At 34.9% G+C, this 18415-nt stretch overlaps 1 protein-coding gene across 12 annotated transcripts in view; it reads left to right on the top strand.

Annotated features, from left to right (window-relative positions):
• ANKRD12 (ankyrin repeat domain 12) overlaps nt 1–18415 on the top strand; it is a 112560-nt gene that overhangs the window by 32235 nt on the left and 61910 nt on the right. For 11 of the 12 annotated variants that reach the window (XR_003677207.2, XR_003677210.2, XR_003677208.2 and 8 more), the window contains exons 3-4: nt 8826–8973; nt 16331–16399. Coding sequence is in view for 9 of the 12 variants with exons in the window: in XM_024120802.3 (XP_023976570.1) it covers nt 8826–8973; nt 16331–16399 (217 nt within the window). In the remaining 3 variants the exon portion in view is untranslated. The remainder of the gene's footprint in view (nt 1–8825; nt 8974–16330; nt 16400–18415) is intronic. The other variant, XM_024120804.3, reaches the window with a different exon arrangement.

Raw genomic sequence — 18415 nt, 5'->3', positions numbered from 1 at the left:
AAGATGGATCTTCAGCTGTGATTTCTCTCAGTGTTCATTGATCTTAGAATATCTTGATTTTGTCATTTTTAAAAAACAGGTTTTTTGAGATATAATTCACATACCATACAATTTACTCATTTAAAATGTAAAATACAGTAGTTTTTAGTATATTTACAGAGCTGTGCATTCACCACCTCTGTCAATTTTAGGACATTTTCACATGAAAAAGAAGCCCTGTGTACCCATTAGCAGTCACTCCCCATTCTGTCCCCACACCCCACAGCCCTAGATAGCAAATAAATCTACTTTCTGTCTCTATAGGTTTTCCTATTCTGTATATTTCATATAAATGGAATTCTACAGTATGTGGTCATTCATGACTGTTTGCCTTTATTTTGTTGGATGTAGAATTCTTATTTGACTTTTCCTTTTGGTAGATTGTCATCCCACTTCTTTCTTGCTTTAAGTGTTTCTGATGAGAAGTCAGCCGTTAATTGTGATGAATTTTTATTTTTTTCATTGCTGTTTTCTCTTTTGTTTGACTGTAATGTGTTTAGGATCCCTTTGCAGTTATTCTACCTGGGGTTTTTTGAGTTACTTGGATCTGTAGATTAATGGTTTCATGAAATTTGGGGTGTTGAATTTACTGATTTTTTTTGTTTGTTTTTGCCATCTCACATCTGCTGTTGAACATACCTAACACATTTTCAGTCACTTTACTTTTCAAATCCAGTATTTCTTTGTAATTGTTCTTTATTCATATTCTCTGTTTAAGTCATTGTTGTCATACTTTAATTCTTTAAACATTGTTTTCTCCCTCCCTCCCTCCCTCTCTTCCTCTCTTCCTTCCTCTTTATAGACTTTGCCAAACCTATCTTGGCCCACTCAGAGAAGTTTCTCTTGAATACTTTTTTCCTTGCTTTTCCAGCTGCTGTTAATTTTTATTGAAAACTGGACAGTTAGGTCATATGTTATAGCAGCTCTGGATTCCCATTATTTCCCACCTAAGAGTTGTTAACTGTTGCTAGTTTTTTGTTTGTTTGCTTTTAGTAAAATGTCAGGTTTTGCAGTGTTTACTTTGTCACAACCACTGGTGTCTAGGTTTTTTTGGGTTTTGTTTGTTTGTTTAGTTTTGTTTTTAGGGGTTGCCCCATACCTACGTGGATTCGTTAGCAACCATTGGTTGGTCAGGCATTGTGCTCAAGCATGAGCCAGTAAGCCTTACCATGAGCCAGTAAGGCTTCCACCTTCCACTGATAGATTTACATGTGTGTTGGGGAGTGTGCTCAATGTTCAGGCATTTTTCAGGTAAGCCCCAGCATTTACTTTCTGTCGGGCTCACCCAGGAGTTCCCGCATGTGTGCAGGCTCCTTGCTGACTGAGGATGGTATAGAGAGCTTGGACACTTGTAAACCTCCCCAGTGTGTGCACACAGTCTCCCTGTCAGTGAGGGGTCTGTGCAGAGCTTAGCCCTTCTCAGGTATTCCCCACATACTTACCCTGTCTGCCAGGGATGAGTGCCAGGGATGAGTGGCTGTCTTATCTAGTGCCCCCGTGGCTCTCTGATTTCTGCAATCTCCCTCTCTGATTTCTGCAATCTCCCTGTTAAATTTCTGGCTTGTCTACTGGCTGCTGCTCCCTCACAGTGGGACCACAGCCGTAGGCTAATAGAACTATGGTTTTTTTCCCCACTCCATTCCTTTCCTACCCTGCTTGCGATTTTATCAACTGAGTGACTGGGTGGTGGGGTTTTGGCCTTCTATGTCAATTCAAGTTGACTCTCTGGTAGCAAAAATGCTGGTTTTCATTGCCAGCCCCACCCTGGAACTACTTCATGCAAACTAAGCATTAGCCAGGAAATGAGAACAACCTGAAGCAAGAATGCCAAAGACAATCACTGTTCTTATCCATAGTTCAGCAGTTTTTCTTGTTGAAAATGCTTCTCAATTTGTTGTTTTTGTTCAATTTCTAGAGCCTTGAAATGGTGGTTTTCGACAGTTTTGTCCAGGTTTATAGTTGTTTCTTGGAGAGATAAGTTGCCAGTATCTTCATTCTACTATAGACAGAAGTTTCCCCAAATGTGTTTTAATGTGCCAAATCTTAAGGAGCGTGAGTTCACTAATATATTCATTTTATTCAACAAACCTTTCATGGGATGCTTATTGTGTTGTGTGCCCCTCCCATGACCCTTGAAATAAAACAGTGATTGGTGGGACTTCCCTGGTGGTCCAGTGGTTAAGACTCTGTGTGCTTCCACTGCAGGGGGCATGTGTTCCATCCCTGGTTGGGGAACTAAGATCCCACATGCTGCGCAGTGCGGCCAAAAAAAAAAAAAAAAAAAAAAAAAACGGTGGTTAAGGCTTGGTCTAAATCTTTGTGAAGACTCTTTAAGTAATTGCTCTATCTCTGTGTCTGAAGTGTTTTGCTCTCAGGACCACTTGATACTTTCTAGCATAACTGAGAAGGCTAAAGGGCTTTTTTGTACGTGGTTATGTCTGTTGACATTTACACAATCAGAAATTAAAACTGAGAAAAAATTTAAATTTATTAATTGGTTTAAAAAACATGGGGCTGGGCTTCCCTGGTGGCGCAGTGGTTGCGCGTCCGCCTGCCGATGCAGGGGAACCGGGTTCGCGCCCCGGTCTGGGAGGATCCCACGTGCCGCGGAGCGGCTGGGCCCGTGAGCCATGGCCGCTGGGCCTGCGCGTCCGGAGCCTGTGCTCCGCAGCGGGAGAGGCCGCAGCAGAGGGAGGCCCGCATACCACAAAACAAAAAAAAAAAACAAAAAAAAAAAACAAAAAAAAAAAAAAAAAACATGGGGCTTCCCTGGTGGCCCAGTGGTTGAGAATCCACCTGCCAATGCAGGGGACGCGGGTTTGTGCCGCGGAGCGGCTGGGCCCGTGAGCCATGGCCGCTGAGCCTGTGCGTCCGGAGCCTGTGCTCTGCAACAGGAGAGGCCACAACAGTGAGAGGCCCGCGTACCACACACAAAAGAAAAGATATTGAATTACTGAAACTTGTGTATGTATAGAAAAAGTTGTCTGGGTCCACTCTGAGGTTGATTGGACTATTCCCTGAGAAGGACACTCAAGAAAAGGAACAGGTTGTTTGAAGAAGAATGTTTGGTTTGTACTTGTTGAATTTAGTTGGTCATCGGAACATCCAACAGAAGTATCAATTAGACAGTATTAGTTAGATATGCGTCTAGAGGTCAGAACAGCTAGACTGGAAATAAATGTATGAGGATTTGTGGAAAAGTGATATATAGGTATCGAGATGTCACCCCACGAGACTGGGGCAAGAATGGAGGAGAGCATACCTTGAGGAATTCAGATATTTTAGGAGGAGTCAGGAGAGGGGGAGCAAGGAGGACAGAGAGAGAAGCAGAAGTTACATGGCGAAGAGTGGAGAGGGGGTCTGTATGCCAAATGCCACAACAGTTAACAGGAAAGACCAGGCCATTGTCAATAGAGATACCTTATAGTGACCTAGGTAAAGGTGACCTCAGTAGAGTTGTGGGGACAGAGTACAATGTGAGATTTGAGGAAAGAATTATAACTTTTATTTCTAAATGTTTAAATGTAGTGAAGGTTGCATTTGTGAAATTACATGTGAGCTACTTGATGTCAGTTTGGGGATTTGAATTTATAAGGCTAAAGTTGTTGAAGCTTTTATTCTTCTAGGTACTTCGTATTATTTTTTGAAGATTGCCACTAAATATGCAGTAGTCCTGACCATTGCCTTCATAACAGTGTGATTTCTTAAAACTATAGAGGCAAGCAAAAAGCAAACACTTTTTACTAATGTATTTCTATTAAAAATATTGCTTAAGTAAGTTAAGAATACTTATTAATCATTAGATTTATAAAATAAATAGGAAGAATAAATACAAACTATTAAATTCCTTAATTATTAACAGTTGGCTTACCTAAAGGGATATATTTAACTGTCCTCAGTCTCAATTTAATCATTCAGTGTTTTTTTTTTTTTTCCAAGATCACACGTTTGTTGGTAATGGTCAAAAGCCCTTCTGAGGCAGTATGGGTGGTGCTTACTGCCATGCTTTGGGATTTCCGAGCAGCTTGACATCCAAAGCTGTTGTTAGAAGTAATTTTCTTCAGTTTTAAATAGATATTTGAACTGTTTATTTGCACCTTAAGAGAGGAAGGGCCATAATTTCCATTCCAAATTTCTTGCTTACAGACCACGTTACTACTGCTTCTTAGGACAAAATAAAGTTAGAAGAGAGGGGAGGAGAGAAGGCAGCATGACCATCTTATTCACTTATTTATTTGTAAAGCATATTCTTAGGATTGTCTTTTCTTGGTGAGTGATTGGCCTTGAAGCCAGCCTCTAGCTTCTGAGTTTTTCTTTCTATAAAATTTTTAGAAATGAATATATAGCTGTTCTCTTATGTAAATACAGACCGTATTTACAGCTTAATATGACACAGACATTGCTGTTATAAGATTCTAAATTAAAAAATAAGCTGAACCAAAGTTTAATTTTTAAATGCATTTAAATAGACCATAATTTTAAATAATAATCCCATTCTATAGCAATATGCTTGTTATATAAAGTGCTTTTATTACCATATTAAATATTTCAATAGTCAGGGGTTCATCAAAATTGTCTCCTCCAAATTCTTCAAATAGTTTATCCTTTCACTGCTAATCTGTGGGATTTTTTCCCCCATTGGTTTTAGTTTAAAATTTTTTCCACTGACATTTTTAGCTATAAATTAGCTATAATTTGCAAAACAAAATCTTTCATCAAACCTTTTCTGATAAGCTAAAACCCGGATTAAATTCATAAAGTGTGAGAGAGTGGATGTTAATCGTCTGCCTTTCTAAATAGCTCTGCCCTATCCTTTTCATCATCAATATAGTTCAGACCTTCATTATCTCCTATCCCCATGATAACTGAGAACTTTTCTTTTATTATTCAAGTAATGTAATAATGTTCATTACAGAAAAATTAGAAAACGTATATAAGAATAATTAAAACAGAAATTGCCTTGTCTGAGATGAAGCGTCTCAGGTTTTACCCTACTTGCAAGCTAATTAGTTTCATGGTTTATGGCAGAAGACATGAGACTCCTGGGTCAGATAGAGAGGAAAGTGGTTTTTCTCATAGCAATCGCAGTAGCCATATATCAGCATTTGTGCCTGTTCTCTGAGCCCTGTTTCTCACAAAGGGATGCAAAGAAGGCCAGGTGACAACTACATATACAGTGGATTGTATTATAGGAGAGGAATCCCAAATCTTTTTAATGGGCAGTAAATCTACCTGACCTTTGCCCTAAAGGGAGAAATTATTATACTGAACAGTGAACAGGTCTGATCTACCCTTTGCTCCAGAGGGAGACACTTTCTCTGTCTTCCAAGGCTATTCTCTGTACAGATATCCTTGAAAAGATAGAAAATTTTAATGGGCAGTAAGTAAATCTACCTTTTGCCCTAAAGGGAGAAATTATTTATTATACTGAACAGTGAACAGGTCTGATCTACCCTTTGCTCCAGAGGGAGACACTTTCTCTGTCTTCCAAGGCTATTCTCTGTACAGATATCCTTGAAAAGATAGAAAAAAGGGATTTAGTGCTTCTGCTTGCAAGATGTGCAGAAATGCAAGAGAGCTATGGAGAATTGTCTCCCAGCACACCTGTAATGCCATTATCCACAGATAGCCATTAACATTTTGGTTTATATACTGCAAGCATTTTTTGTTTTCTGGTTTTTTTCTTTTTTTCTAGGTAAGTTTTTACCTCTTATTTTTTTCTATCTTCTTGAGTTGGTAAAGGCTACCAGCACATTGTTTAATATCAGCAGTGATAGAAGATCATTCTTGTCTTGCCATTAATACTTTCATTGCTATGTATGATAGCTGTTGTAGGTTATTGAAAGAAAATCATTAATATAAATGAAAAAGACTTAAACTATTTAAAAATTTAAAAAGTCTGACTGTTAGGTTTATTATGTCATGGATATGAAAGAAGAATGTGCCAGTGATTCTCTCCTGAATTGACAAGAGTATTTATACCATTTGATGATATAGAAATTTTAAGACAATCAGAAATAGCTATTTCTTTTGAAAGCTCCTTTCCCCATATCTGAAAATAATTTTTATTGTTTAGATTCTCACAAAAACACTTTGTTCAATTAACACTTTTAAGGACAATTTTATTTTACAGACAACAGAATAAGTTGGTAGCAGGAATGAATATTCACACTAATCACCATATTGCACAGGAGAGGATGATTGATAAATTCTTGTGAACATTTTTCATTTAACATATTAACAAATTGGTGTCTCTTGTTTTATGGCACAGAACAGTATCTTTACTCACACAGTGCAAGGGAGAAGGGACATCCTAATGTTTTTCTTAGCTTCTTTTTTTAATAACAAAGATTTGTTTTTCTAAGGCAAATCTCTAGAACTTTGTTGGCTAACCATTTTACTAATCATGCCTTTTTGTTTCTGATGCTTTGACATCTGGGGCCTCAGTGACCCTGGGGAGACTGCCCTTCCCAGGGCTACTCAGTTCCCAGAGATAGTAAACAACTTGTGTGACCACACCTTTCATATGCAAACCAACCAATCCAGAGTCCATCCCCAACCACCAACTCTATCCAGCTCTCACACTCTGGGCCACTATCCCCCTGCCCTAATAACAGTCACCCCAGAACCAGGTACCAGACAACTAGAGAAACAACAGCTATACCCTAGAGTCTGCTGAAATTATGCAAACTAGCCAACCCTAAACCTGCTTGCTCTGCCTTGCCTTTTCTTCCTGTGGAAACTGCAATAAAAGCTTTGACTCACATTTCCTTCCCCTCCCTCTGCTTCCTGAACCTCCTAGGTGCTTCCCCCGGTGGCACCTCATGGTGCGGCATGCCCCCTCTTCTTGGGAGCTGTGAGTAACAAACTCTCTTTTCTGTGGCAGCGATCTCTTGATCTGTTGGCCTCACTATACCAGGATAATAATAAAATCGACGTTTTAAAACAACCTTATAAGCAAAAGGCTGCCTGTGAAGCTCCATTTCATTAGCAGAAGTAAAAAAACAGCTCAAGAGGATTTTCCTTTACACCTGGGAAATAAATAGTATGAGACTTTTATTCTTCACTAATCTTTACCAGTTAAGATATAAGGAAGTCACATTCTCTTCCTAATTTGCTAATAGGTTTATCAAGAATGAATGTAGGGTCTATTTAGATGTTATTGTCACCTATTAACATCATAATAAGATTTTTCCTTAATCTTTTGATATAATGAATTATCTTGAGGTTTTCTAATAATGAACTATTCTTATATTCTTTGGGTGAATCCTGCTTGATTATGATATATTATCTTTCTAAGGCACTAAGTTTGATTGGACAGTTTATTTAGGACAGTTTATTGTTTCATTTATTTCATAAGCAATTTAGTGTATAATTTCTGGGCTTCCCTGGTGGCGCAGTGGTTGAGAGTCCGCCTGCCGTTGCAGGGGACGCGGGTTCGTGCCCCGGTCCGGGAAGATCCCACGTGCCGCGGAGCGGCTGGGCCCGTGAGCCATGGCCGCTGAGCCTGCGCGTCCGGAGCCTGTGCTCTGCAACGGGAGAAGCCACAACAGTGAGAGGCCCGCGTACGGCAAAAAAAAAAAAAAAAAGTGTATAATTTCTATCTTGAACCCTTCTTTGGTGTTAGTTTTATTTCGCACTTGTAAAATGGATTGGGTATCTTCTAATCTTATTTCTGTGTTGTAGTATTGTTTATATGAAATGGGAAATATATTTTCCCTGAATTTTTAATTTAAAACCTCTCGAAAAATCTTCTGGAATAGGTACCTTTTTTAGACGTAAAATCTTTAGCTATAGATTTATTGTTTTCTATGATCATTGGTCTATTCAGATTTTCTATTTCTTTCATGAGCCAGTGTTTAGTAATGCATGTTTTCCAAGAAAATAATCCATTTTTCTGGGCCTTAAAATTGTAATTGTATAAAAATGAATACAGTATTTTTTTGTAACTTTTTAATATCCCCTCTGGAATAGTATTTTAGGTCTCAATCCCAGTCTTTTTTTTTTCCTGTTTTTTTTTTTCCCTCTTCTTATTTTCATGATAGACTCACTAAAAGCTTTATTATATTGCTCTTATTGAATCATCTTTTCATTGATAAATTCTGCTTTTAAAAAAAATTCAGTATTTTTTTATGCCTCTTCTTCCCACTCTTCCTTCCTTTATTTTCTGGCTTGGGTTGAAAGCTCGTGTGTTCTGCAGTCTGAGTCTACTTCTCATTTTCTTCTGAAAATCTCTATGGTTATGATATCTATCATTTATTATCATAGTTTTTATGCTCACCTGCTAGGTGATGTGGCTTAGTTCTTAGTATCTAGCATGTTTTTCCAAAGGAGTTGTCATAGCCCAGTTAGATGTGCTGTATGTACCAATTCAGATGTTGGATCATAAGAGTGAACTTGGTAATTGCTGTAGGCATGAGGGTAGGATACTTTATCTAAATGAGTGGACACATGGTATTAATAAAATACAATCTGCTTAATTCAGTCTAGACTGCTTTTTCTGATTTATATATTTGTTTATTGGTGATGATGTCTATCTTAGACATAGAGTTCCATTATATTCAAGATATTTTGTTTTATTGTTATTTAAAAATTATATTACTAAGTAAAAGGGAATATGAAATAAGTTAGAAAACACATTATGATTGTTGAAAGTGGGCTTTAAGGACATTGAGGACAACGATGGTTTGTAGTAATACTCTTTCTACTTTATATAAAGTAGTTTTTAATACTGTATTACTCAGCTAATATTGTTATAAGTTTATTCATATTTAATTTTTTAATAGAGTAAAGACAAGATTGCATCCTATAGCAAAACTCCAAAAATTGATAGGAGTGATGTGGGCAAGGAGATGAAAGAGAAATCGTCCATGAAACGGAAACTTCCTTTTACCATCAGCCCATCAAGAAATGAAGAACGAGATTCAGACACAGGTAGGAAATTTTGTTGTTTTCTGGTAAAATCATAATCCTTTTACTGTGATTTTCTTTATCATTCCTTGTTCACTTTAGAGAGAAATATTTGTATTTCAGAATTTCAGGTTTATCATTGGGGCAGAAATTAATATATTCCTCACCCAAATTTGATTTCTATCATAGATAAAAGCAATTAGCTTTTTTTTCTTAGTCTCAGTGTTTATTACAAATTTCTTACCACTTTAAGAACTTAATTTCTTGGGGAGCATTTCAGTGATGAAAATTTACTCAGTAATATGGAGCATTGATATGGTAGATTTGAGAAAAAGCTGTTGAATTTTTGTGAACAAATTATTGAACCCACCAAAGAAAAAAAGTTTAGGCATTTTAGATTCAGAAAAGCATCAGAAATATGTCCCTTTCAAAAAAAAGAAGAAAAATATTGAGGCTTCCTAAGCCCAGTTCATAGTACTTTTTTCCTCAAAACTTTTGCTATATCAGGAATGATACTTGACATCAGTAAATCCCAGTTATTCATAATAGATTAAAACCTTATTACCACTATCTAATAAATTACTAGGTTGTAGTTTAGCCCCGCACTAATAGTTTCTTGAAACTAATATAAACTTGAATGTTCGTTATATGTTTATCATAATTGTTTTAGCCCCTGAATGAAGTATTGGTAATGAACTATTCTTAAGAATGTTTTAGTTTCACTCAAAGAAAATCAGTGTTACATGCTAAATTTATGTACAGAGATCATATCCTACTTTTATCTTTCTAGTCATCTTAATCATCAGTATGGGAATGATCTTGACTCCAGAATCTGTGAAAATAGACTTTTTGAAAGACTATTTTCAAAAGACTAGACTTTTGAAACTCCTCGTGCTAATCTTTAGAAAATACTTAATTTTAGTATACACTGTTAGTAAGTAGGTTTCCTTTTGTGTATTTGGCTGTTTCTCTTAGCTTGAATTAAAATTTTTTCTTAAATGCTTATGACGTTTTTAAACTTTGAAAATTGCTCTTTTTTGAGTGATTAAGAAATTATGTGCTTTGTTCATTTTAAGTTACACTGTCTTCTAGAGGTTCAGAATCTTTCTGTGTTTTTTTCTTGAAGCTTGACTCTCCTTATTTTTACGCATTGTTCTCAAGGTATTACTAGATCACTTAGCTGAGAAGAAGGTGCTTCTGTGCCTTCAAATATACAAGGTTTAACTTGTCTCATACTCTCTCCTTAGAAACTGTTTTGCTAGACATTTTTAAAGTACTTACATTAACCAGGTTTTGTTTTCCAGTGACAGTGATAATCCTACTACTAGTTTAAAGAAGGGACTTAGAAATAAGGTTTCAAAATAATACACTTCCCATGAGAACCTTTGTTATTAGATCCGGTGGGTTATTTGTCTTTTATTTAGTGTAAAATAAAAGAAAGACTTAGGAAGACATGAACTGTAGGCACTGAATAAACATAGTCTAATTCATATTTTATTGATTGGATTATATGCTTATCCCCTGCTACAGTCTTTCCACTATTTGAATTTAGTGGGACATTGCAGCTGTCTCTAAGACTGTTTCATAAAACAAACTCTTATTTTATTTTATTTTTTTTGAAAAGGTTACATGGCTAACATTAAATAAGATTTTGATGGATTTAAACATGTATATCTATATTTTTGGTAGGCTGAATTTATAAATTTTAGTAAATAACAGATGAAGGCTTTAGTTTTGCACACATACACATACACCCACATCCAAAGCATTAAGAAGAATTTCCCCAGTCCTAAGGCAAAACATCTTATTTACAATTAAGCTGTCTTACTTTCATAATTTTAAAAAAATCCAGAGTACCATTAACTGATATTTTCCATATGAAAGATAATTATAGCACCAAACCCTGTATTTGACATTGATCTTTTTAAAATTTTAAATCATTAGCTGAAACTATACAGAATAAACTATAAAAGGGAGAAATATTTATAACATATATGACAACCCTTATCTTAATATAATTAGTAATTAAAGTTCTCTTAAATGTGAAGAGAAAAATACAGAAATGGGAGAATGGACAAAAGATACAAGCAAGTAGTTCAGAACAACAGAATTACGGTTGGTGAAGAAATATATGAAATGTATTAATAGTACTCAAAGAAATAGAGTTTACAATGATTGAGAAAACTGTCGTTGGCTTAAATCATACAAACCGGTCACTGGTTTGAAATAGGAACTTGCTTTAGTTTGTCTAAATTATGGAACTACCTTGTTGAATGTAGATATAACAGCATATGTTAAAAACTAAAAGTTTGTTAACATTTGACTTATTCTTTCTTTTGTCATTTATTCTATATAAATAATTATTGATGAGAGTAAAAATTATCTTCAAGTATATTTCTCTCAGCTTTCTTTATAATAGAAAACCAAAACAGGAAAAGAGTGTCAAGAAATATAGGATTTGTTAAATTATGGTACATTCAGTGAAGAAATATGATTTTACCCTTAAAAATAACATTGTAGAAGAATAAACTGTATGGAAAGATGTTCATAGTACACAAAGTAAAAATGTTTACAAAGTAAAAAGTAAAAAATTATGAAATAATATGTACTGTTTGCGTTACATCATATTCTTTATATTTGTGTGCATATGCACACAGGACATAACATTAACACACATACAGAAAGATAAGATTGTTTAAATATAAAGACTGTTTCATTGTAGAACTAAGCCTAAACCTAGTGGGTTTATTAAAGGTCCTGAACAAAAATGTAAACATTATAAGCCCTGACTTAGGTGAAAAATAAAAGAACAGGGAGTGGGGAATAAGGAGAAAATGCTAAGAGTGCTACTCAACTCATCATCTCTCATAGCAAGGGATTAACTGAAATTGTCTGAAACTGAAATAATATGTTTTTAATCTTTAAAACTTTTAATCTTTCCTTTAAAATTTTACCTATATGTTTATATATGTGTGTGTTTGTATTTTAGTATATGGTATCTCTTATAGAGAAGAGCAATTCCTTTAGTTTCTTTTCTTTTTATGTTGGATTAAACTGAAGTAATCTTACAGATTTTATTTAAAGATAGCACATATGTATGATATTTTCTTATCCTTACGTAAGTTGATTTTTCTCTCTCTCTCTCTCTACTAGTTCCTCTGTCTTTATATACATTTAGAAGGATGCTTGGCATGATGCTCATGAGATGTTAACATTTTGTTTCCAGGATTTGGGATGATTTGTTACTTTCTTCTTTGTATTCTTTATATGCCTTGAATTTTTAAAATAATAAACATACATTATTTTTATAAAACACGATCATTATTTTTTTTAAGACATTCATATTGTCCAAGGAAGATTCAGTGGTCCTCAAAATCAGCAGTAATGCCATCAACCGGCTGAGTCATTCCTAGTCCTTTTGACTATCGTTTTGAGATACCCTAGTGTGTCTTAAACTTTCCAAATTCTCAATTATTTAATATTTATTAATTTTTTAAAAGATAGCACTTTCTAGAAAAGAAATTTAGATAAAATTTGGGGAAAAATTACAGCATAATTCAAAGTCATGCCAGTGAGTTCTTATAGCTGTATCATAATACTGTTCATTTTAGCAAATCTCCAGTATATCTACTTATATCATTCCAGTATCAATTCCACATTGTCCTATTCTATTAGAGAATTCCTATAAATTTTGTTCCATGAAATGTTGAGGCCAATCTGTACAATGACTCATTGAACCTGTGGAAGCAACTACTTCTTATCTAGAAGACAAATTATTTCTTACAGCTACTGCATCAGCTTACTTTATCACCTACTTTTAGCTTTTACTTTTAATCTTTCCTAGTCTAGAATCCTGACCAGATAAGTTATTGTAGTTATAACAGAGGGAAATCATAGCATAGTGTTTATTATCAGAAGCTTTGGAGTCTGACAGACTATTGTTGAGTCCTTGCTCAGCCACCTACTAGCCCTGGCCAAATTAGTTGAGTTCCTAGTAAGTCCCAATTTTCTCATCTATAAAAGTGCATATAATACCAACTTCAGAAAATTGTGACCTCTAAGTGACATATGTAAAATCAGTTTGCGATACATTAATTAAAATGGAAAACTAATACTGGCTTAAATAGATAGAGATTTTTTTCATCTAATGCGGTAAGACCAGGCATAGGCAGTCCAGAGTTGGTATAGCAGTTCAGTAACACCGTCAGGGACTGGGCTCTTTTCATCTTTCTGCTCTGCTACCCTTAGCTCATACGTAGCCTTTGTCCTTAAGCATTTTGCCTTATAGTCACAGGATATATCCTTCCTGGGCAGAAAAGAGGAAAGGAAGGACCAAAGACAGAGGTATCTTTCTCCCAGAGAGACTTTTGCCTTTTTACTCATGAAACAGCCTCCCTAGAAACTTTTGCCTGCACCTCAACTGGTTAGGCTCCCCTAGTTGCTGGGGGGGAGTCTGAAAAGTCGAATATTTTTGAGCTGGACATATTGTCACCCTGATCAAAATTGGAGTATTCCTAGTAAGGGGAGAATGAATATTGAGTAGGCACCTTATAATACTGTTACTGTATATAAAATTTTTGACATAGTAATTAATAACTGATAACTGCTGTTATCTTTAAGTTATTAATGTTTCTACCTAAGGGAACTTTTTTCCTACACTATCCGTCATAAAATCATACTTATTTTCTTTCCGAGTCTAATGGCATCCAAAGGATGCCATGACAGTCCCTTAACTTGAAAGTACTGAGCAATTATCTTGAGGCTACACATGAGTGAATCTCTTCTTAGCCTCCAAACTAAATTTGCAATTATTTTGTTGTGAGTAATGCCATAGAGCGTCTTTGCAGATTGTATTTTTATTATACCCTGAATTTTTTCTTTCTTATTCATTTCCAAGAGTAGGTTTACAGGGTTAAAAGGGTAAAACATTTCTATAATGTTTCTTCAAAATAGTTATACATAGTTATAAAGGCTCCAGCAGTATATTTATGTTCTTTAATCTCAAATAACATCATGGCACTTGTTTTTCTTTAGGTTTGATAGCTCTAAGTCTCTATAGGGATAAACCAGTAGTACTTCATTTTAGTTTGCATGTTTAGATAAGTAAAAAAAAATACAACATTTTTTACTTTTTAGAAAGTATTTGTTTCTTCTTAATAGGCATTATTTATTTCCTTACTGATTTTTTTCTTGTGGCATATGTAAGTAATACGTAAATAAATGTGTTAGGAGAACATGTAAAGAGACACAATATGATCTGTTCCCAAAGTCCATGGTCGCAGTTGTAGAGTATGTTCAAATGTTTTAAACTAAATCTCTGCCAGCCAGCCGTAGAAGGCCTACTTTCCCGAGGCTTTGGATGCCATTAAAGGATTTACCCTATTTAATGACACGAGCAAATTTGGAGAGGAAAACTTTTTTAAAAAAAGATAACACATGTAATTTTTCTGGTAACTGTGTTAAAGTAGCAGATAAAATTAGTGCTTTGCTTAATAAGGATAGTCCTCTTTTGGTGCTCTTCATGGTGATTATTTATTATAGATTTACTCCATCCCTTTCCCTGATATTTTATTATAAAAATTTTCAAACGTAGTGCACCCTCTTAAAATCATTCTTGATATTTTTCTTATTCTCTTGCAATCCAGAACAGAATATTAACTTAAAAAGATGGCTTGTACAGCAAGGATTTACTTTATAGTACAGGGAACTATATGCAATATCTTGTAATAACCTATAATGGAAATAATCTGAAAAATACATATATATATAATGAATCACTTTGCTGTACACCTGAAACCAACACAGTATTGTAAATCAACTATACTTCAATTGAAAACAAAAAAGATAGCTTTTAAAATATAGGTATTGCTTGTCCTGCCTTGCTGCAAAGAACATATCAGGGAGAGAGAATTGCTTAGCACTCAGTGTTTTACAAAAACCTCATAGATAACAATAGTCTCATTATGGTCTAGTCTCAGTATAGCACTGAAGGAAGAAGTAGTTGAGTAAAAGGACAGGATATGGAAGCTTTTAATTTTCTAGCTCCTTAATTAAATCTTAATAAGAATACACATGCAGACTCCCCAAATATAAACATACTTATTTGAGTAAAAGCCAAAAGGGTGTGTGGAGTCTGAATGGATTAATTACTTCCAAAGGAAGGTCTGGAGAAACTACTTCCTTATATTAATGAATATAATTGAAAGTTTATTTTATCCACTATTCTTTCATCTGTCACAGTAATATGATCTGCTTTCAATAATCCATTTAATTCGATTTGTTGGTGCAACTTATTAGTTGCCCCTTTTTCTTTGCAACCTATGGAGGCCTTTTAAAATTTTTGCTTATCGTTAAATGAAATGACAAATATTCTTCATAGAATTCTTCTAGTTGCTAACTTAATGGGTTAAATTTTGAAATATAAGTGTTTATTGAAAGGCTTGTAATTCAGTCCATTTACCCACTTGCTCTAGAATTGGTCTAAATATTTTATTAATGATTTCCCCTTTGATCGAGTAAGCCTTCTCCTCACTAAACTTTTAGGCAAATCTTTAAATTTTTCAAATACTATGTTTAGGAGGTACTTATTCTCTAAATTGGGTTTTTGTTTCCTTACACCTAACAACTCATGAATAATGTCTATAATGATCATCCTGGAAAGAAGACCATAAGCCAATAAATTGAGAATGTGAAGATCAGAATAATATTATGTTGAGTTAAAACAGCATATTGTTTGTAAGTAAAATTATTTGCTCTGGCCATACTGCCAGAAGTCAGTTCTCTAATTGGGTTGTTAGGCAGCATTCCATATTCTTAGCTGATAAACTTTGTTTTGATTTAGGCTACTTTCTTTCTAAGACGTCTTTTTTAGTGGTCAGTAATAATTCATATTATTTGAAATGTTTATAAATTATAGAAAGGTCCGTGGTCTAGAATGATACTGTAGTCCAAAATGTTCTCTTGTCTTCTGAATAGTTTTGGCACTCACAGAACAAAAAGAATGATGCAAGTCCATTATTCAAGTTTTCTGTAGACAGATTCTAAACAGAAAAACGTGATAGAGTACTGCCTCTTTTATCATTATTCAGAGATTGAAAAAATATATCTTCAAAAGAGATTATATGTTTTAATAAGCAGCCTCAGTAATAACTATTATTGCAAACTACGTGGTTGACTTTTTCAACTTTAAGATCAAAGAAACTGAAATCTTAGGTATTGGCCAAATCTGTGTTTGAAATGTACTTTTGGCTTTACCTTAAAAATTATCTTCTGGAAAAACAATGATACATCATTGTGGTCTTTTGAAAAATGTTGGTTTGTTGAATTCTGCATTTCCCTTCGTATGCTTTTTTCTTTTCTCCTGTCTCTTCTTATTCTGTAGATTCAGATCCAGGACATACAAGTGAAAATTGGGGGGAGAGACTTATGTCTTCTTACAGGACATACTCAGGTAATTAGATTATCAGGGGCTCCTGTTTAGCCAGTGGTTTCTGTCACATTTATAATTAATTATTGTACTATAAGTAACTTATTTTCAAACCAGCATATAGATATCTGTGGTTGAATAAGTGAACTATATGAGTGACAAAAGATTTTCCAGTCTTCATTTGAGATCTCCAGTGCATCATGTCCAAGACATGCTCTGTGTGAACGTTACAAGCAGGACTCCTGCACACAGCCACTCAGGTGTGCAGCGCAAGCTGGGGGCGCCATTCATGTAGAAAAGTGTGAAGGTCACCGCCTTGGAGTTGTGCCGTGCAGCAGCGCCTGTGGGAAGGTGCCCGGGGTCCTTAGTGTCTTAGCCGTATGCCTGTCACACGGTATACCATGTGTAGTGATTTTGATAGACAAACTCTTCAAACATGCAGTGTTTTTTTAAAAACACATCTAAAAATTTTCAGTTGACCTCTTTAGTGTATTGACTTTGCTGCCCCTGTTGAATTTAAAAGTAGATTAAAACACCAGGTTTCCTGGAGAAATGCCATTAAAGAGTAAATGTATCCCCTAGTACGTGAAAACTAAATTAGTTGTTTTATCTTTTTTTTAGTTTTTAATGAGCTTACATTCTTATGTCTGAACTTTTTAAATGTAAAATATTGTTCAGTCCCTGAATGTCCAGTTTTTAGCATATGACATTTAACTCTAAAAGCTGAAATAAAATTTCTGTTTCTGATATATACCTTGTATTCATTTAAAAAATTTGTGGGGTTGGTATAGAATCAAATAATTATTCTTAAAATTATGCTGAAAGCTGTTAATTGAGCTGATGAGTCAGTAATACTTAGTTATCAAAATTTTGGGGTGGGAGGCAAGTTTACAATCTACCTTAAATTGAACAGACCTACACTTTCTGTGGAGTTAGGTGTACTTTTCTAAAATGGGGCTCCTAAGTACCAAGGTGCACCTAAAAGAGCTGTATGTAATGAAGCTATCCATGGTCTGAGGATCATTGCTGGAAATCAGAAGATATAAGCACCCACCTGTCAAAGATTGTGTAGATACTTCACAACCAGAGAGTAATTGTCAACCTTTTTCCTCAGAATTGAAGTATATATACATTCTAAATGTGATTGATTTAATTATGTTCATCTGTATTTGAATCGTAGCTCCCATTCTTTCATGCCTTATACAGTGACTGCTTTGTGGGAAAATGTCGTGTTTAGTTTTTGAGACACTAATAGGCTTATGAGCTAGTTCCCCAAGAAAAACAGTTTTGTCTCTTCTCCTTAATATACTTAATTGGGATGTGACAATGTTGAGCTTTCTGTTTATTCTGACAAGACCTGGAAAGAAAGCACTGATTTTCAGGATTATAAGACTGAGACATCTCTATAATTCTAAAGATCCTCTGAACCGTGAAATAAAGAATATTGGATTGTTGAAAAGTCCATATCTGTTTTTCTTTAGTCTTAAGTGAATCACCTGGATTTTTCTTTAAAAATCTCTTAAGGTGGCTGAGTGGAATTTCAAATCTATTAGTATAGATTGAGTATATGTGTCAGTATTCCTGTGTTTAAGTTTTAAAATTCTGATGTGTCATCAGACAAATAAGTACATATTTCAAATACTGAAATTTGAAAAAGTACCTAACTTTTTCTAATATTATCGTATGTGATCATTTTTTACTTATGATGGGTCAGAGGAAACAAGTTCTTCACAGGATAGATCCCAGATAGCCAGATTTGAATGCTTTCAGCTCACACTTTGGGACATACTAATCTAAGATTTATGATTTTGAAGAATGGTATATAGTTATCTCAAAACTAGCTATCTTGCACCAGCTCCTGTTCAGTTACCTTCTTTTCCTGTCTCATGTAAAGCATGAACTCAGACAAATGGCTAAGGAAACTCAGAAAAAATAGAGTTCGTATTGAATGCTAGTATCTAATTTGAATTTTTGCTTGAATATTTGGAGTATATCCAATTTGTTCTTTTCCAAAATGTAGTAATTATGTGTTTGCTCATT

Source organism: Physeter macrocephalus, chromosome 19 (genome assembly GCF_002837175.3).
Source record: "Physeter macrocephalus isolate SW-GA chromosome 19, ASM283717v5, whole genome shotgun sequence".
In the NCBI taxonomy this organism is placed as follows: Eukaryota; Metazoa; Chordata; class Mammalia; order Artiodactyla; family Physeteridae; genus Physeter; species Physeter macrocephalus.
The sequence above is the reverse complement of the archived record's forward strand: the minus strand, read 5'-3'. Positions and strand labels throughout refer to the sequence as shown.